The sequence below is a fragment of the Bactrocera tryoni genome, chromosome 5 (assembly GCF_016617805.1).
Source record: "Bactrocera tryoni isolate S06 chromosome 5, CSIRO_BtryS06_freeze2, whole genome shotgun sequence".
In the NCBI taxonomy this organism is placed as follows: Eukaryota; Metazoa; Arthropoda; class Insecta; order Diptera; family Tephritidae; genus Bactrocera; species Bactrocera tryoni.
In genome coordinates this window covers 38,047,956-38,061,935 of record NC_052503.1, presented here as the reverse complement: position 1 = coordinate 38,061,935, position 13,980 = coordinate 38,047,956, and the positions used below count along the sequence as shown (strand labels likewise).

The 13,980-nt window shown below is 36.8% G+C and overlaps 6 protein-coding genes across 7 annotated transcripts in view; 1 reads left to right on the top strand and 5 right to left on the bottom strand.

The window, feature by feature from the left end:
- The window catches only part of LOC120778137, a 71,288-nt gene extending 70,174 nt beyond the window's left edge, over positions 1-1,114 (bottom strand). Inside the window, exon 1 of the mRNA XM_040109861.1 lies at positions 1,039-1,114. The gene's annotated coding sequence lies outside the window, so the exon portion shown is untranslated. The remainder of the gene's footprint in view (positions 1-1,038) is intronic.
- LOC120778136 overlaps positions 1-1,123 on the bottom strand; it is a 31,954-nt gene extending 30,831 nt beyond the window's left edge. The window contains exon 1 of the mRNA XM_040109860.1: positions 1,039-1,123. The gene's annotated coding sequence lies outside the window, so the exon portion shown is untranslated. The remainder of the gene's footprint in view (positions 1-1,038) is intronic.
- A 3,491-nt stretch (positions 1,124-4,614) lies between these two features.
- Positions 4,615-7,069, bottom strand: LOC120778068 (small RNA degrading nuclease 5). Its single transcript, XM_040109758.1, has 3 exons — positions 6,772-7,069; positions 5,388-6,702; positions 4,615-5,325 (listed from the first exon to the last, which is right to left on the bottom strand). The coding sequence occupies exons 1-3, from the start codon at positions 6,943-6,945 to the stop codon at positions 4,733-4,735; spliced, it is 2,082 nt and encodes a 693-aa protein (XP_039965692.1). The 5' UTR covers positions 6,946-7,069; the 3' UTR covers positions 4,615-4,732.
- Positions 7,070-7,407: 338 nt separating this feature from the next.
- The window catches only part of LOC120778834 (cAMP-dependent protein kinase type I regulatory subunit), a 54,657-nt gene continuing 48,084 nt past the window's right edge, over positions 7,408-13,980 (top strand). The window contains exons 1-2 of the mRNA XM_040110849.1: positions 7,408-7,893; positions 7,948-8,138. Of these exons, the coding sequence (XP_039966783.1) occupies positions 7,974-8,138 (165 nt within the window). The 5' untranslated portion in view covers positions 7,408-7,893; positions 7,948-7,973. The remainder of the gene's footprint in view (positions 7,894-7,947; positions 8,139-13,980) is intronic.
- Positions 9,500-10,331, bottom strand: LOC120778835 (protamine-like). The gene is made up of 2 exons (XM_040110854.1): positions 10,005-10,331; positions 9,500-9,933 (listed from the first exon to the last, which is right to left on the bottom strand). The coding sequence occupies exons 1-2, from the start codon at positions 10,260-10,262 to the stop codon at positions 9,589-9,591; spliced, it is 603 nt and encodes a 200-aa protein (XP_039966788.1). The 5' UTR covers positions 10,263-10,331; the 3' UTR covers positions 9,500-9,588.
- On the bottom strand, positions 12,949-13,743 carry LOC120778837 (protamine-like). Of its 2 annotated transcripts, none has more exons than XM_040110857.1 (2): positions 13,403-13,743; positions 12,949-13,346 (listed from the first exon to the last, which is right to left on the bottom strand). In XM_040110857.1, the coding sequence occupies exons 1-2, from the start codon at positions 13,637-13,639 to the stop codon at positions 13,092-13,094; spliced, it is 492 nt and encodes a 163-aa protein (XP_039966791.1). In that variant the 5' UTR covers positions 13,640-13,743; the 3' UTR covers positions 12,949-13,091. The 2 variants fall into 2 exon arrangements, with proteins under 2 accessions (XP_039966791.1, XP_039966792.1); XM_040110858.1 differs by having other exon boundaries at positions 12,949-13,328; positions 13,403-13,741.

The following is a 13,980-nucleotide window of genomic DNA, read 5'->3' as shown; positions in this document are numbered from 1 at the left end:
GCTGCCACAAAAGCGCCATGGATGAAGTTGTCGCGTGAGCGTGTTTGTATATGTGTATGTAGGCTGTGGCACAAATGGTTGCGCCTACTTACACACTTGCCAACGCGTATATAAGCATGTGTGTGTGTATGTGTTTGAATTGCAATGCGATTACTGCAGTGTGTTAGTGTGTCAACTTACTACGACCACAAGCATGTATGGCGTCCAGAATGGAAGAATAACTCGGCAAAAGGCAAGCGAATATTGTTTTAGAGATTTACGAAAATTTTCGAGGGAGACGATGTGACTAAATATCCTTTCAAATAAAATCATTTCACTTTTTTTGTATTTTACTTTTTTTTGTAGTTTTCTCCCAAAAAAGCCTCCAACTTATTAAGTTTCTTCCAACTATTCTTTCTGCACCTCTGAAAGAATAGTTGCATGAAACTTAATTAATGTTGTTTTTGCAAATTTTTCATCGTTCATTTGTAAGTATGTACAAATTTTCAATGTGTTGGTGTAGAAACTTTCTTCAACGCCGTCCTTACTGTCTTTATATCAGCATATGCAGGAACAAAAGTAGTTATTTTTATCATATGTACCGTTACGCATACGTATATATAAAAACATCAATACACATACTAATACAAATACACAGAAACATGGACTCAGCTGCCTGCCACAGCACTGAGTCCAGTGGCCCACTTAGAAGTGTGTGCGCTGACATTACCGTAGGTTCTTTACAGACACACACACACACATACACGGACAGCTATTTACAACGTTGCCTCAGACGAGTGGCGGAGTAGGCGTACACGCAACGGTACAATTATGTGATAGATACAAACGTGACTTTCAGCAGCAGGAATTGCGTAGGGACACCATGGCAGCGGGATTTTAGGCAAAATTAGTCATGAAAATCGATAAAATTCCTTTGTTTTAAGGCTCAGGTTGCGCTATGTGCAGAAAGGTAACAAATATTGCTGTTGTTTTTATTATTTTGTTGTGTGTAAAAATCGCGCAGAAAGCATTTGGCGAAGGAAATTTCCAATTACTCACCAATTATTCATGCGTGCACTCTTTCCGTTCCGATATCAATTTTAACGCTTTCACTATTTTTCAGAAATTCAAAAATATTAAAAAAAAATTTTGTTTGTTTTGCTTTTTTCACTTTTTCGTTTTGTTTGTTGCTTCTTGTTGCTCTTTTACATATACATATGTACACATATATCTGTTTTGCAATGCAAATCACGGAGCAAACAGCACAGCAGCACTTGGTGATTGCTTTCCCCAATTTCCACTTGATTTTACAGCGCGAATTTTCCTTTGCGTCCGCGAGGCGTCGTTATCGTTGGCGTGCGGGACGACGTGTGAAAAATGTATACAAGAATTTCTGTGTTGCTGCTGTGCTCGCTTTTGCCGTTATTTATTTATCTTTGCCGCGCGTTCCTCTGTCCAACTAGACGGAACTTTGTTTTGACTCTTTCGTGCTCTTCCTCTTTTAGCTTCGTCGTGTCTGTGGTCGTCGTCGTCGTCGTTGTTTGTGATTTTGAAATTGGCTTAAATGGAAAACTCAAAATGTTTCGTTTGTTTATGTTATATTCAGCGCTCACGTCGTCCGCACGCTCGTACATATGTACATGTGTATTTGTTGTGCAATGTTCGGTTTTCATTTGATTGCTCGGAAAATGTGCGCATAAATTATGCACGACATACATATGTACATGTATTCAATCAGGTATTTAGCCATGTTAGGATAGGCAGCATTTAATAGAGCGGAAGCTTCCTTGCTCACGATAAAAAGTGGCATGCGCAATGTCAGTTTCTTTGGAGTGGAGCTTTTATTGTATGCCCTTCACAACGTTGATGTTAAATTTTAAATTTCTAATATTTTATATAGTGATATCATCTATATCTAAGATCGAGTACAATGCTGAACAGAATTAAGTTTTTTGTAGCCTCATTTCGCGTCGTCTTAAAGAAAGTCAAAATATTCGCAGTACTCAACAGGTGCAACCGCCCTTGTTCTGTTAGACTGCGGCACGCGATGCAAATACGCAAAACATAGTTTCAATCTCGGTTTCCTAGTAACATAAGAAAGCGTTTGTAACTTGTCAAAGAATCGTAAAACTTCGAATGTACTTCTTCTTTATTGTCGGCTACACCGCTTAAGCTATAGCCGAGTTTACAACAGCGCACCAGTCGTTCTTCCTTCTCACTGTTTGGAGCCAATTGGAGATTCCAAGTATAGCCAGGTCCTTTTCCACTTGGTCTTTCCAAAGGAGTGGAGTTCTTCCTCTTCCTCTACTTCCGCCGACGGGTCTGCGTGGAATACTTTCAGTGCTGTAGTGTTGTCATCCATTTGGACGACATGACCTACCCAGCGTAGCCGCTGTCTCTTAATTCGCTGAACTACGCCCATGTCGTAAATCTTCAGCAGAATCTTTCTCTCGAAAATTCGTAACGCCGACTCATCATATGTTGTTATCGTCTTTGAGAGATGACTTTACTACTCAATTGCCTATCTCCGTTGGATTTCGAAACTGACGTTGTTGTTAGTGTTAATGTTGATTCCAAGACAGATGAAATCATCTACGACTTCTAAGTTATGACTGTCAACAGTAACGTTGGAGGTAAGTCGGTAGAGTGACTACTGTTTGTTTGAAGACAGGAGATATTTTGTCTTGCCCTGGTTCAGTAAACGACACATTTGCTTCGCTTCCCTCCTTATCCAGTCTAGGCAAGCGCGGCTGTTGAGGCCAATGATATCAATATCATCGGCGTACGCCCACAGATGTACACTCTTATAGAAGTTTGTACCTTTTCTATTCAGCTCTGCAGATCGAATTATTTTCTCCAAGAGTAGATTCAAGAAGTCGCACGATAGGGAGTGGACTTACATAAAACCTCGCATTGTATCGAATGAACACACTTAAATTCCAATTGTCGGGCATGCTTTCGTCCGACCATATGCTACAAAGAAGCTGATGCATGCTCCTTATCAAGTCTTCGCCGCAGTATTTGAATAGCTCGGCCAACAATCCATCGCCCCCGCTGCTTTGTTGTTCTTCAGACGGGTAATTGCTACTCGATCTTCTTCATGACCTGGCAATGGAACGTCTGCTCCATCGTCATCGATTGCGAAATTGGGTTCTTCTGGTGCTATGCTTTCACTGGCATTCATCAGGGTGGAGAAGTGTTCCTTCCATAAGCTAAGTAAGCTCTGAGCATCAGAAACAATAGATCGCCGCTGGGGGCTCTACAAGGGTATGCTCCGGTCTTTAGATAACCATATTTCAGGCTCCAACTAAGTCGATCACTCTCAACTCATTTGGTGATCTTTCATCATGGATGTTGAATTTATCGACCGTTGTGCCAAAGATACCTTCCTTGCCCATCCTGGCGTTAAAGTCGTCAAGCACGCTCATAGAAACCGTCTTTAATCATATCGTCCTTCTCTTCGCTTTGATGCGGTTTGTGGCTAGACGTTCATCCATCGGGGTGAATGCCAGAACTCGGTGTCTCCCACCACGAATCTCACACCGAATTTGCCCTCCTTTATATGGCTACTGTAGTAAAGGACCTACTCGTCTCAGTGCTTGTCCCGACCGCGGCACTTCTTGGACGGCGATGATGTCAGCCTCTTTGTTTACGAGGGCATCAACCAGCTGGGCAGCGGCACCTTCCAAATTAAGGGACCAGACATTCCCGTGCTTGCCCTTAATTTGTATTCTCTAACCGTAGCTGTTTAAACTTTTTCATTGGGGCAGGTCCCAAACCCAGAGGGGATGATTCGTCTTCTCACTTTAGCTCGCCTTCAAACGGATGTTCTTTAGCTACCCAGAGAATAATTGGTCTAAGACCCGGAAGTCGTGAGCTGCTTAAGCCTTATGTGAAAGAATTGTTTCTGGCCACTCCCAAGTGAAAACAACAATTTGGTAAACAAAAGTGTTATACGCTATTATGACATGTTACGGGAGTATAATAAACATTGAAGAGCTATAGTATAACCCTTATACCCATCCTTATACATATGTGTATAGGTATTTAGAAAACGATAAATTTTGTAAAATGATCAAATGTTAACACCACGAATGAATTCAAATTTTTAGCTCCCAAAAATATGCAATGTTTATACATACATATGTATGCCTATATGCTCTCTCTGAAAAAGCTTCGTTCTAAAATTATAGTACGCATACGCACGCTTGTGAGCATATTTTGCCCATGTGTGAGTGAAAATATTTGCTTTGATTTTCCCTCGTAACTTTGTTATCAATCCAAACAGTTAAATATGCTTCACGCTCACCAAATCTCGAACTGTTGGCTCCACACGAAATGTTTGAGTGAGGTAGGAAACATTCGTGCAAGACACTAGAAAAGCAACAAATGTTTTTATATTACAATAACGGATTTATTATACAATTCCGCTGAAATATTGAAGATATCGACTGAATTGTATTTTTGTATATATTTTTACTATAAATAAAATTTAAATAATTTATGTCATATATGGTTAACATATATGTACGTTTGTATAAATCTTCATATAATATATCGTTGTTATTGAAAAATCCATAGAAGCGTCATTAGTTAACCAAAACAAATACAAATTAAAAAAAAAAACAATTTTTCGAAAAAGTATATATAGAACATGTATTTATTAATCTCCCGTTATTAAATAAATTTGTATTAAATTTTCACGAATTCATTATCCATCATATAACACTTCATCTAAACATTTTTACTTCCACTACACAGTGATAGGAGTGGTCGTCGCTATGCTGGCTGCTGCTGTTGCCGCATCCTTCTTAATAGCAATTTTTGCTACGCCACTGGCACATTCTGTTGAACCACCCATCAAAACTAAGAACATACCGTTATGTGCAACGGTTTGCCATAATTTGCCAATCCATTTGTCAAGTTTCATCACAGTTTTTTCCGCATTATCCAGTTGAAATTCCTCAACTCCTAAACGCAGGTTAGTAATCGTCAGTGAGTTTTCCAGCGCAATTTCACGTGCTTTGTTAATTGCGCTCTTATTCGTTTCCAATTCGTAGAAGGAAACACTTTTCAGCGTGTCCCCTGTGTCATCATCTTCTGTCTTTGCTATGATTTCCTTCACTTGTTGCTGAAGCGCGCCGTTGGTGATGATTGCTGTTCTTCTGTCTCGTTGGGATGCATGCGCCAAAAGATTATTCTTAATATTATCACCACTAGCCAAGCGCATAATGTCGTGTAAACGTTTCTTTTGTGATAGAATTTCGTCACCATACTCTAAGCTGTTTGCCAACTTCATTTTCACCAACTTTAAACTAGCCAACGAATCTTCAACGGAGTCGTGACCTATAATTAGAAGAAAAAATGTTAAATTATCATATTTAATTAAAATTAGATAATTTGCATACCATCTGCATTTTCTTGAATTGCTTCCTTTAAAAATGTCATAGCAAGCGTTTGTAGTTTGGCCTTTCTTCTGCGAATGCCACTCAAATTGAAGCACATACTTGTATCTATCACGTAAGGATGCATCATTTTCATGGCGTTCAAATCAAAGTTCAACGACTGGCCAACCAAAATAGCATCCGCCGGTAGTAATTCCCTTACTTCCCGCTGAACATCTTTTATTGTTTTTGTTACAGTTTTCATGATGCTCGCTGTTATTCCAGAGTAGGGCGTCAGGTAGTCAACAATTTTATTTGTTGGCATTACAAGTGTTTCATAAACGGTTTCGAGATCTTCATTGACGATTGAAACACGCGTGAGCTCGTTGTGTCCAACGACTGTTCGACACATTTCACAATCCACGCCAAACATTGGGCTGCTGTCCGTAACAGGTTCATATTTGTCCTTGGTAAATACATATTCTTTGAAACGGTTGCTAAGCTCACCACGTAACGGCATAGGGTAACCCTCATCCACCATTTGCAAAGCAGAGAGCAACAGTTTTGTGCGTGGAAATTTGTCACCTACGGGCAAATTGCTTTCCTTGGGTGCTGTTGCTGCTTCAGCAACAGGAAATATTGTTTTAACTAGTAACGTAGGATCTTTAGTCATTTCAACAGCCAACTCTAGTGAACCATGTTGTTCAATTAATTTATGTGCTTGTACATTCGTTAGTGGTACCTGTGCCATTTCCTCAATAATAGAGCCTTCCTTAAGTGGTGGCAAAACAACTTCTAAACGCGTCTGAAATATTTCATTTGTTTTGGCGAATTTACTTTCATTCGAGAGATAGTGATAAAGTGAAAGGCCCTCTAGTATTAAAACAACACTATGAGAAAGCCGCAACGGTTTCTCTAAGAAACACCATCTATCCGGACTGCATGGTGATTTTTTTCCGATTAGTGCTGACATTAACAAATGTTGAATGTCTGTTAGAAATATGGGTGTACGCTGGCCTTGAGGCATCTCTAGCGAGGCGCGTTGGCCGAATTCACGCAATCGTAATATAGGCACGTTTTCCAGTTCCCTTTTACGTTGTCTTAATTGGCGACGTAATTCCTTATACTGCTCTTCAGTAAGTTGTAATTTTAAGCGTTGTTGTTCTTCTGTGGTGGACGACACTTGGGAAGTGTCACTGCCACTTCCGTCTGTACTTTCACTTTTTGTAAGCTTAGGACGTTTTGTTTCAGGTTCATCTTCTACAGCTATCTCTGTTATTACTTTTTTTGTTTGGGACTTTGGTGGAATTAATTTGGCAGATTTCTTTTTATGTGTCACCTAAAGGTATATATTTATTTTAAACGTTAATTGAACATATACATATACAATGAGTAATTTTGCATAAACCTTTACAAAGCCATCGTCTTCGTTTGTAGTTGGAGTCTCGCCGGCCTCTGAAACTTGGTTTGTCGCAGTGTCTCGGCGATCATTGTCATTTAGTTGTACCAATTTAGCAAGAGCTAGCAACTTCTTTTTCTTCTTTTCTTTGCGTTCGTCTTGTTTCGATGAAAATGTCTTCATTATTGATTTTCTCTACACAATATGATATATACAAAATAAATGTGGATCAACAAATTTTTCTTTTGTTATTTTTGAAATTTCACGTGCTGAGGAATAAGATTTCACATTGCTGTCAATAAATAAATGTATAGAGTTGCCGTTGCTTTGTAGCAATTGGAAAATAATACCGAATCTTACTTTACCAACACTAAAGGTTGTTGTTTTGCATAAATTTACCGGCGTTAACTTAAGTTTATATAATATTTCTACTAAAAATTATAATATTTAATTGCGAAAATAAAACATAGAGCTTCCTAAGATATATGTAAAGTTCACATACTTTTTGATTTCTTGTTTTTATTTTTGCTTTTCTTTACAAAAAACTTGAATTTTGTTAAATTTTTAATAACTTGGCTGTCATTGGCAATGCTGTGTATGACGTTTCTAAACAACGACAAAATTACATTTTCAACCAATTGTTTATAATATTTGTGTAGCCAAAAAGAAACATTTGTGACCGATTAAATTTATAATATTTGCTATTGGTTGAACACTTTATGATAGATATAGATTACAATTGAACGAGTTGAGAAATATAAATAAAATTTAGTGTATAAATAAAATTTGTGTCAAAGCAGAAAAGAAAACCACCCAGAAAATCAGTGTGTGCAATAGGGTGCAAATGAAAGCGAGTGAATAGAGAGAACAAAGAAAAACACTACAAAAACGAGAAAGTACAAAACGATAAGCTGCGTTTTACACTTTGTAGTGTAGTGTTTGGGAAAAAATAAAACGTGAATATTACTCGGCAACAATTTACATGTATTAAAATATTGAAACTATTGTAATTTTACCGTTTCATACGTTTACAACTGAAATACACCATCAAGAGTAGCATTACAAAGTTAAGGTCGTCGTGCCCAAAAGTTTTGTTGCTGTTTCGTGCCAGCGCCCATCAGCATTCACTAAGTAGTCGTCAAATAAGACCCTGCTCACATATTATCATATACATATATTTGGTAGTTGTGGAAAGGTGCTTGTCTGCAATCATGGCCAATACTTTAGAGGAACAACAAAGTCTGCGTGAATGCGAAAACTACATTCAGGCGCATGGTATTCAACGTGTACTCAAGGATTGCATTGTACAGCTTTGTGTTAGTCGCCCGGAAAACCCAATTCAGTTCCTGCGTCAATATTTTCAGAAATTAGAAAAGGTAATTCATACTAGATTTTTTATTTTTGCTGAAAATATGATATGAAAACGAAAATACAAAATGTACTGGGTTATGGTGGTGGTGATGAGATGCGTAGGTGTCGACTGAATCATGAAATCTAAGCAGTAATTGTGCGCACTTATCATTAATTTCAATAAAACATATGTATATAAACATGTGGGTTGACGTACATGTATATATGTATATGTAGACATGGGTGAACAAGTGTTTATGAATCTAAGTATATTTTTTATAATTAATCTTGATTATACTTTATATTCGATTTTTGCTTTTCCAATAATATTTTTTCTCAATTCAAAGTGTTTTCCGTAAGGTATATTTATCGTTTTCTTAATATTTATAAACTTTTACTTAAATTACCTACGCTTGAAAGAGAGTTAAGTGTAAGGAACCATGGTGTTGGATTTTGTCACTTGAGAAAGTATATTTGTGAAATCAGATATAATGGTGCTTGAAATCCGTTTTAAATACCAAAACACGTTTCATATTCAGCAGCAGCAGTTCGGTGTTCCATAGCTTAGTATATTGTATTTCTATAGCTAGGTATTTCTAATAATAATAGATGTACATAATACCAATACTATTACTACTTTAACCTTGGCTGATCTCAATATCAAATTATTTAATCGCAATGTATACTTATGAAATCAATCCAAAGCACTAGCGTTGAAATACACCCATAGGACAATTTTACATCAAAGGAAATATTATTTATGTTTTTTGTTTGTTTCGCTAAGTTTTATTCTGAATATGAAGTATTAAAACGGAAGGTGCGCAGTTTAAAAATCAAATGTTCCACCTACGCACATGGAATGTATTTTGAATGAACAGTGATCATTTTCAGTTTATGGTATTATTGATGATATCAAAACAAGAAAAAACGTTAAGTGCGATTGCACCGATACTTCACAAATACAAAATAATCCACACAAAAACTAGATTTTGATCGTTCGTTATTGGTACCATCTAAAAAATACATATGTTTGGAAGTTGCACCGTAGCCTTTCATGCCAAGTTTAGTGAAGATATCTTGTGAAATAAAATAGTTTTCCCTACCAGGGCAATATAAGGGTTGGATTTTGATTGATCGTTTTGTAGGACAGCTATGTACATATGTATATACTTACATATACGCTATAGTGCTCCGATCTGAATATTTCCCTCAGAGATTGTACCTTTATACCGACAGACGACCATCTACTAAGCTCATCGGGCTGATCATTTATATACTTGTATATTGAAACAGAACTCAAACATTTTTGTTAGCAATTTTTGCAAATATTTTTATTATTTTTGTAATTTTACACATGATTTACAAACGAACATATTTAATTCTTTGAGACACTCATGCACAGACAATTCTTTAAAAATAATTGGCCAATTTGATTTGCATATTTTCTTTAGACATTTTTGCAATTAATCAAGCAAATCAACATTTGCTTGGCTTTTTCTTAATGCGCTTTTGTTTCTTTGCTCCTTTACAGTTAGATTTCGAAAATTTAAGCTTCCGTTTCTGAAGTCGTTTTTTATGTTGTCCACATTTTGCTTTCTTGACTTTTTTAGGACGCTTCTTACTTTTCTTTTTAGTTTTACCCGCGCACGCATTTGTTGCGGTTTTCCTTTTGGAGGAAGATTTTGGCTTCTTTTTATGAAAACTACCTTTTGAAGAACAAGATCGAATCGATTTTCTTTTTTTCGTTTTGGGCGCACATGAGCTCAGATTCGGTGACTGTTGTGCGCCGCTGCAACCCTTTCGCCTAGGCGCATAAAATGCCTTTAAAAAAGTATATAAATAAATATATACATATATATATATATATAATATAATTCGTTAAAAAAACAAACCTCTTCAATATATCGCAATCTCTTTTCCTTTGGTACCGCTCGCCAAGCCTGAGCACCTCTTTTGATAATTTCAACAGCTGTAAGGCCGCAATTTTGCTTTCGAAATTCGCGCAGAAAATTCAAATAGGGATTTCGCATTAATGGCCCTGGACGATGGCATTTGCCTTTTCCTTTAGGTTTATCTGTGTGTTTGTTTTTCATTTTGCACAGACTTTTCGAAAAAGTAAATGCTAATGATTCTATGCTTTTAGGATCCATTTCCTTTATTTATATATAATTATTTTATAATGTTATTTGTTAAAAATTTATTTGCACTAGAATTTAAAATTATTCTATACGAAAAATTTTCTTAATAACGAATTTCAATGCTCCGCAGTAAAATATATACTAATTGATAAAGTCAAAGGATACTAATATTAATTTATAATTACTATAGTCGATTAATTTATTCATTTTATCCTGCAAGTATTATATGTTTCACAGTGCGCAACTAATAATCTTTTGTAATTCTAGGAAAGAAATAACTTTCCTTATGAAATTTTTTGGGAAGGACCAAAGTCTGCTTATATATATGGGCCCCCTACAAGGCCTTTAAAAGGGAAATCGTAGTCAGTGATCAAAGTCAAATTGAATTTGGCAACGTATTAGGAAAATCTGCATTGTCTATGAAAACAATCGGATGACCTGTCGCCTTTAATGAACTAAAGATAGCCTTTATAGTTGGCTGGCTGATAGCCGCAAATACATAGATCATAAATAAGTAAATATGTAAATGTTCTTTAAATAAAAATTCGGTGATGACTGTACGAATATCGATTATCAACCTTTATAGGTTAAATATTGGCAAAAGTAGCATAATTCTTCCTGACCATTGAAAAGATTTTTTACCACATTGACCTACTATTATAATATATTCCTCTCTTTATATTGTTGTTGTTGTAGCGGCAGAAAAGGCATGATGACAGTTACCAGTCCTTGGCCGCATAATAATCCGGGTCCGTTCCGGTTACTTAAACTGTCGTGGGAATGGCTCTTTAAATTGTCGTTGGGGCCATTCTTCTAGATCATTCGCAACCCAGAATTAAAAGCCGCTAACGGAACGAACCCGGATTTTTATCAAACCATTAATTGATACATTTAATACAAGCATTGTACAGAGTCCAGTATTTTACTCCTAAAAAATTCGACATCATCGATGTCACTTAATGGTAGTTCTAGAATCCGGTTGTTTCTCTTCTGGATAACTTTATCCAAAACGAAGAAGCGCGATAGTCACACGATTCGATTGCAAGGACGCAAATCACTACCGTTCCCACGACCGTCGGGTCTACGTAACCGGGACACACAAGGATTTTTATCCTGCCAAGGAATGTCAACTGGGCAGAACTCTCTCGCTACAACAACAACATCAACGCCATTCAATGAGAGGTAATCAGTGAGGTTGTTAATACGCTCACTTTGAATGACGTCCAGTACTTGTTTGAAGTTTTTCGTATCCGAAATTACACCGGTATACTACTGAATTACTATTTGAATTTAATATGTCTACAATTAAGGGCCGACAACTCTTGGTTTTGGCAAAACGATAATACACTGTTGTTTATGGCATTGTTTTTTCGTGAGTTTTTCGTCACATTTTCAATCAATATCGTGCCGCATATACCGTATTAGACTAATATAGCTCCGTGTGATTTCTGGCTATTGCTTCAGGGAAACCGATTTTGACAAGCTGTTTGGAGGATGAAATAAAACGTTGGCACAAATGTATTTGGCCCAAGAGGAATATATTTTGAAGAATAATTTATGAACAAAGTCCTACTATTTCTTGCTCATAGTAGTAATGATGTATCTCGCGACTTATTGTAGAAAAGTTCTCTTGATATTTCTAAGAGGCGGCTCCCTTCCAGAATAATTACTGCAAAGGCTTCACAGAAGAAACTGTTTGGAGAGGAGTGCGTTGTGCACCTTAACAGGAAGCATAAGGGTCTCACTGTACATCATATGTTAATAAACTTCAGCTCAAGTGTAATTCCAATGGCAGGGCTTACAGCTTTTCCTCAGTGACTTTTCATTAACATTTCAATTATAGAGTGAAAATCCTTTAAGAACAAGTAAGGAAAATCTAAGTTTGGGTGCGACCGAAAATTTTGTACTCGCCCGTCTTCTGTGGGCGTAAGAACAATGTAATTCCGCCCATCTTCAATACCAATCTCTTTACCGTTTCTAAGACCCAACTGTCGTGGGAACGGCTCACAGATTGATTTATATATTCGGTAAAAAGTCAACCATTGGAATTTAGTCGAAATATTCGGTAATATGGGGACTTAAAAAGTTATGATCGCTTTCCCCCATTTTCACATTGTACTTATAGGTTTTCGATTAACGGATTTCTTTCGACGTGGCAACAGTCTGATTTCGCTTTTCTGTAATACCAACCTTCCTATAATGCCAACGGACAGGGTTACAAGTTCAATTCTTACGCAGAATTCAAATCTTCTCGTCATCATGATCATTTACATAGATTCACTGACAGTAACATTAATAAAATTTCTTATAATATATAGACAAATATCTTCGCAGTGTTTGTATACACTCAGTACTCGCTGCATAAACTAACTACTCCATATATATCTCGATTAGTTTTAAGTGTTCTACCAACAGCTATAAGTTGCGATAGTAAAAAAGTCTTATTTCATAGTTCTCTGTTATCATTAGTGTTTATTAATACTAACGAGTAGAATATTTTTAGATTTCCCAGTTCTATCAAAAAGTTGTTTTACCGCAATGTGGAACCAGCACTTAGGCAAGGTTATGAAGTTGGTAAACTGAGCAAGCTTTGTGCCATAAATCATCGAAAATATTGCATCGAGCACTGCTGTTACTTCTCCGCCTTCAGCTTCGTGATCTAGTCTAAGCTAATTATTTTCCACAGGAAACACATGGATTAAAAATATACAAAATTTTTTTCATTTATTCACACACATTTTATGCCAGACTACTAAAAACTACTAAACACGCTTACTCCATAAACACGAATTGATTTTTTTTAATTTAATATCACTTTCCTTGTTCCTAATCCCGCGTCGACTAAATTCTGCAGCTTTTTCTCTTTCTACGTTTGCAGCCCCGGCGTTTTGGACGCCGTTTCTTGGCGCAACGCCTCCTCTTAGGTCTGCGTCTGCGGGCACATCTCGCCTTTCTTCTGCGACGTTTTTTCGCACAAGGATTCGGGCATACTATACAAGTGTCTTGGAATGGCGTCACGCGCATTTGTGTCGGCTGCGCGGGTAACGGTGCCGGTGGTGGTGGTGGTGGCTTCCTTTTCTTCGGTGCATAAAAAGCCTATGGTAAATACTTAGATTGAACTGAATGATGGATCAGACAAAATTCACACTAACCTCTTCTATATACTGCAATTTGTCCTCCTTGGGCATACTTTTCCACTCCCTGGCACCGCGACGTATAATCTCGACCGCCGATAGCCCAGTATTGCGCAAACGGAATTCTCTTAAAAAGTTTAAATATGGATTCCGATGAAGTGTTCCGCTAGGCCGGTGGCATTTTCCATTTCTCGTTTTCAAAAAAGCTGTTTTAGATGGCGGTTTAGGCGTCGATAATGTTTTTTGTATTTCCATTTAAATTTTTTTATAATAAAATGTATACATATGTATTTATAATTCAATATTTTTACACTAGAATTTGTAATGCTTGTGAAAAATGAATGAAATCAAAATGTAATATCAAGAAAAAATCTTGAAAATATTTTCAAATGCTTTGTGGTAAATTATTTCCCAATTATATGAGTGCTAAACATGTAAAGTGTTATAATGTGTAATGATATCGTATAATAGGTAAATTGAAAAGTTCCCGGCCTGACACATAGATGGCGCTACTCGAATTGAATTCATATTATTTTTAGTTACCCGGATCATTAGCTTGTGTATTATATCACTTTGAATGAAGCAACTTTTATTGT

Excerpts from the sequence above, each read along its gene's own strand:
- LOC120778068 (XM_040109758.1), bottom strand. The coding sequence starts at position 6,945 with ATGAAGACATTTTCATCGAAACAAGACGAACGCAAAGAAAAGAAGAAA. Across the intron at positions 6,703-6,771 it reads AAGACGATGGCTTTGTAAAG|GTGACACATAAAAAGAAATC; the intron begins GTTTATGCAAAA and ends ATATACCTTTAG. Across the intron at positions 5,326-5,387 it reads AATTCAAGAAAATGCAGATG|GTCACGACTCCGTTGAAGAT; the intron begins GTATGCAAATTA and ends TTCTAATTATAG.
- LOC120778837 (XM_040110857.1), bottom strand. The coding sequence starts at position 13,639 with ATGGAAATACAAAAAACATTATCGACGCCTAAACCGCCATCTAAAACA. Across the intron at positions 13,347-13,402 it reads AATTGCAGTATATAGAAGAG|GCTTTTTATGCACCGAAGAA; the intron begins GTTAGTGTGAAT and ends TATTTACCATAG.
- LOC120778835 (XM_040110854.1), bottom strand. The coding sequence starts at position 10,262 with ATGGATCCTAAAAGCATAGAATCATTAGCATTTACTTTTTCGAAAAGT. Across the intron at positions 9,934-10,004 it reads GATTGCGATATATTGAAGAG|GCATTTTATGCGCCTAGGCG; the intron begins GTTTGTTTTTTT and ends ACTTTTTTAAAG.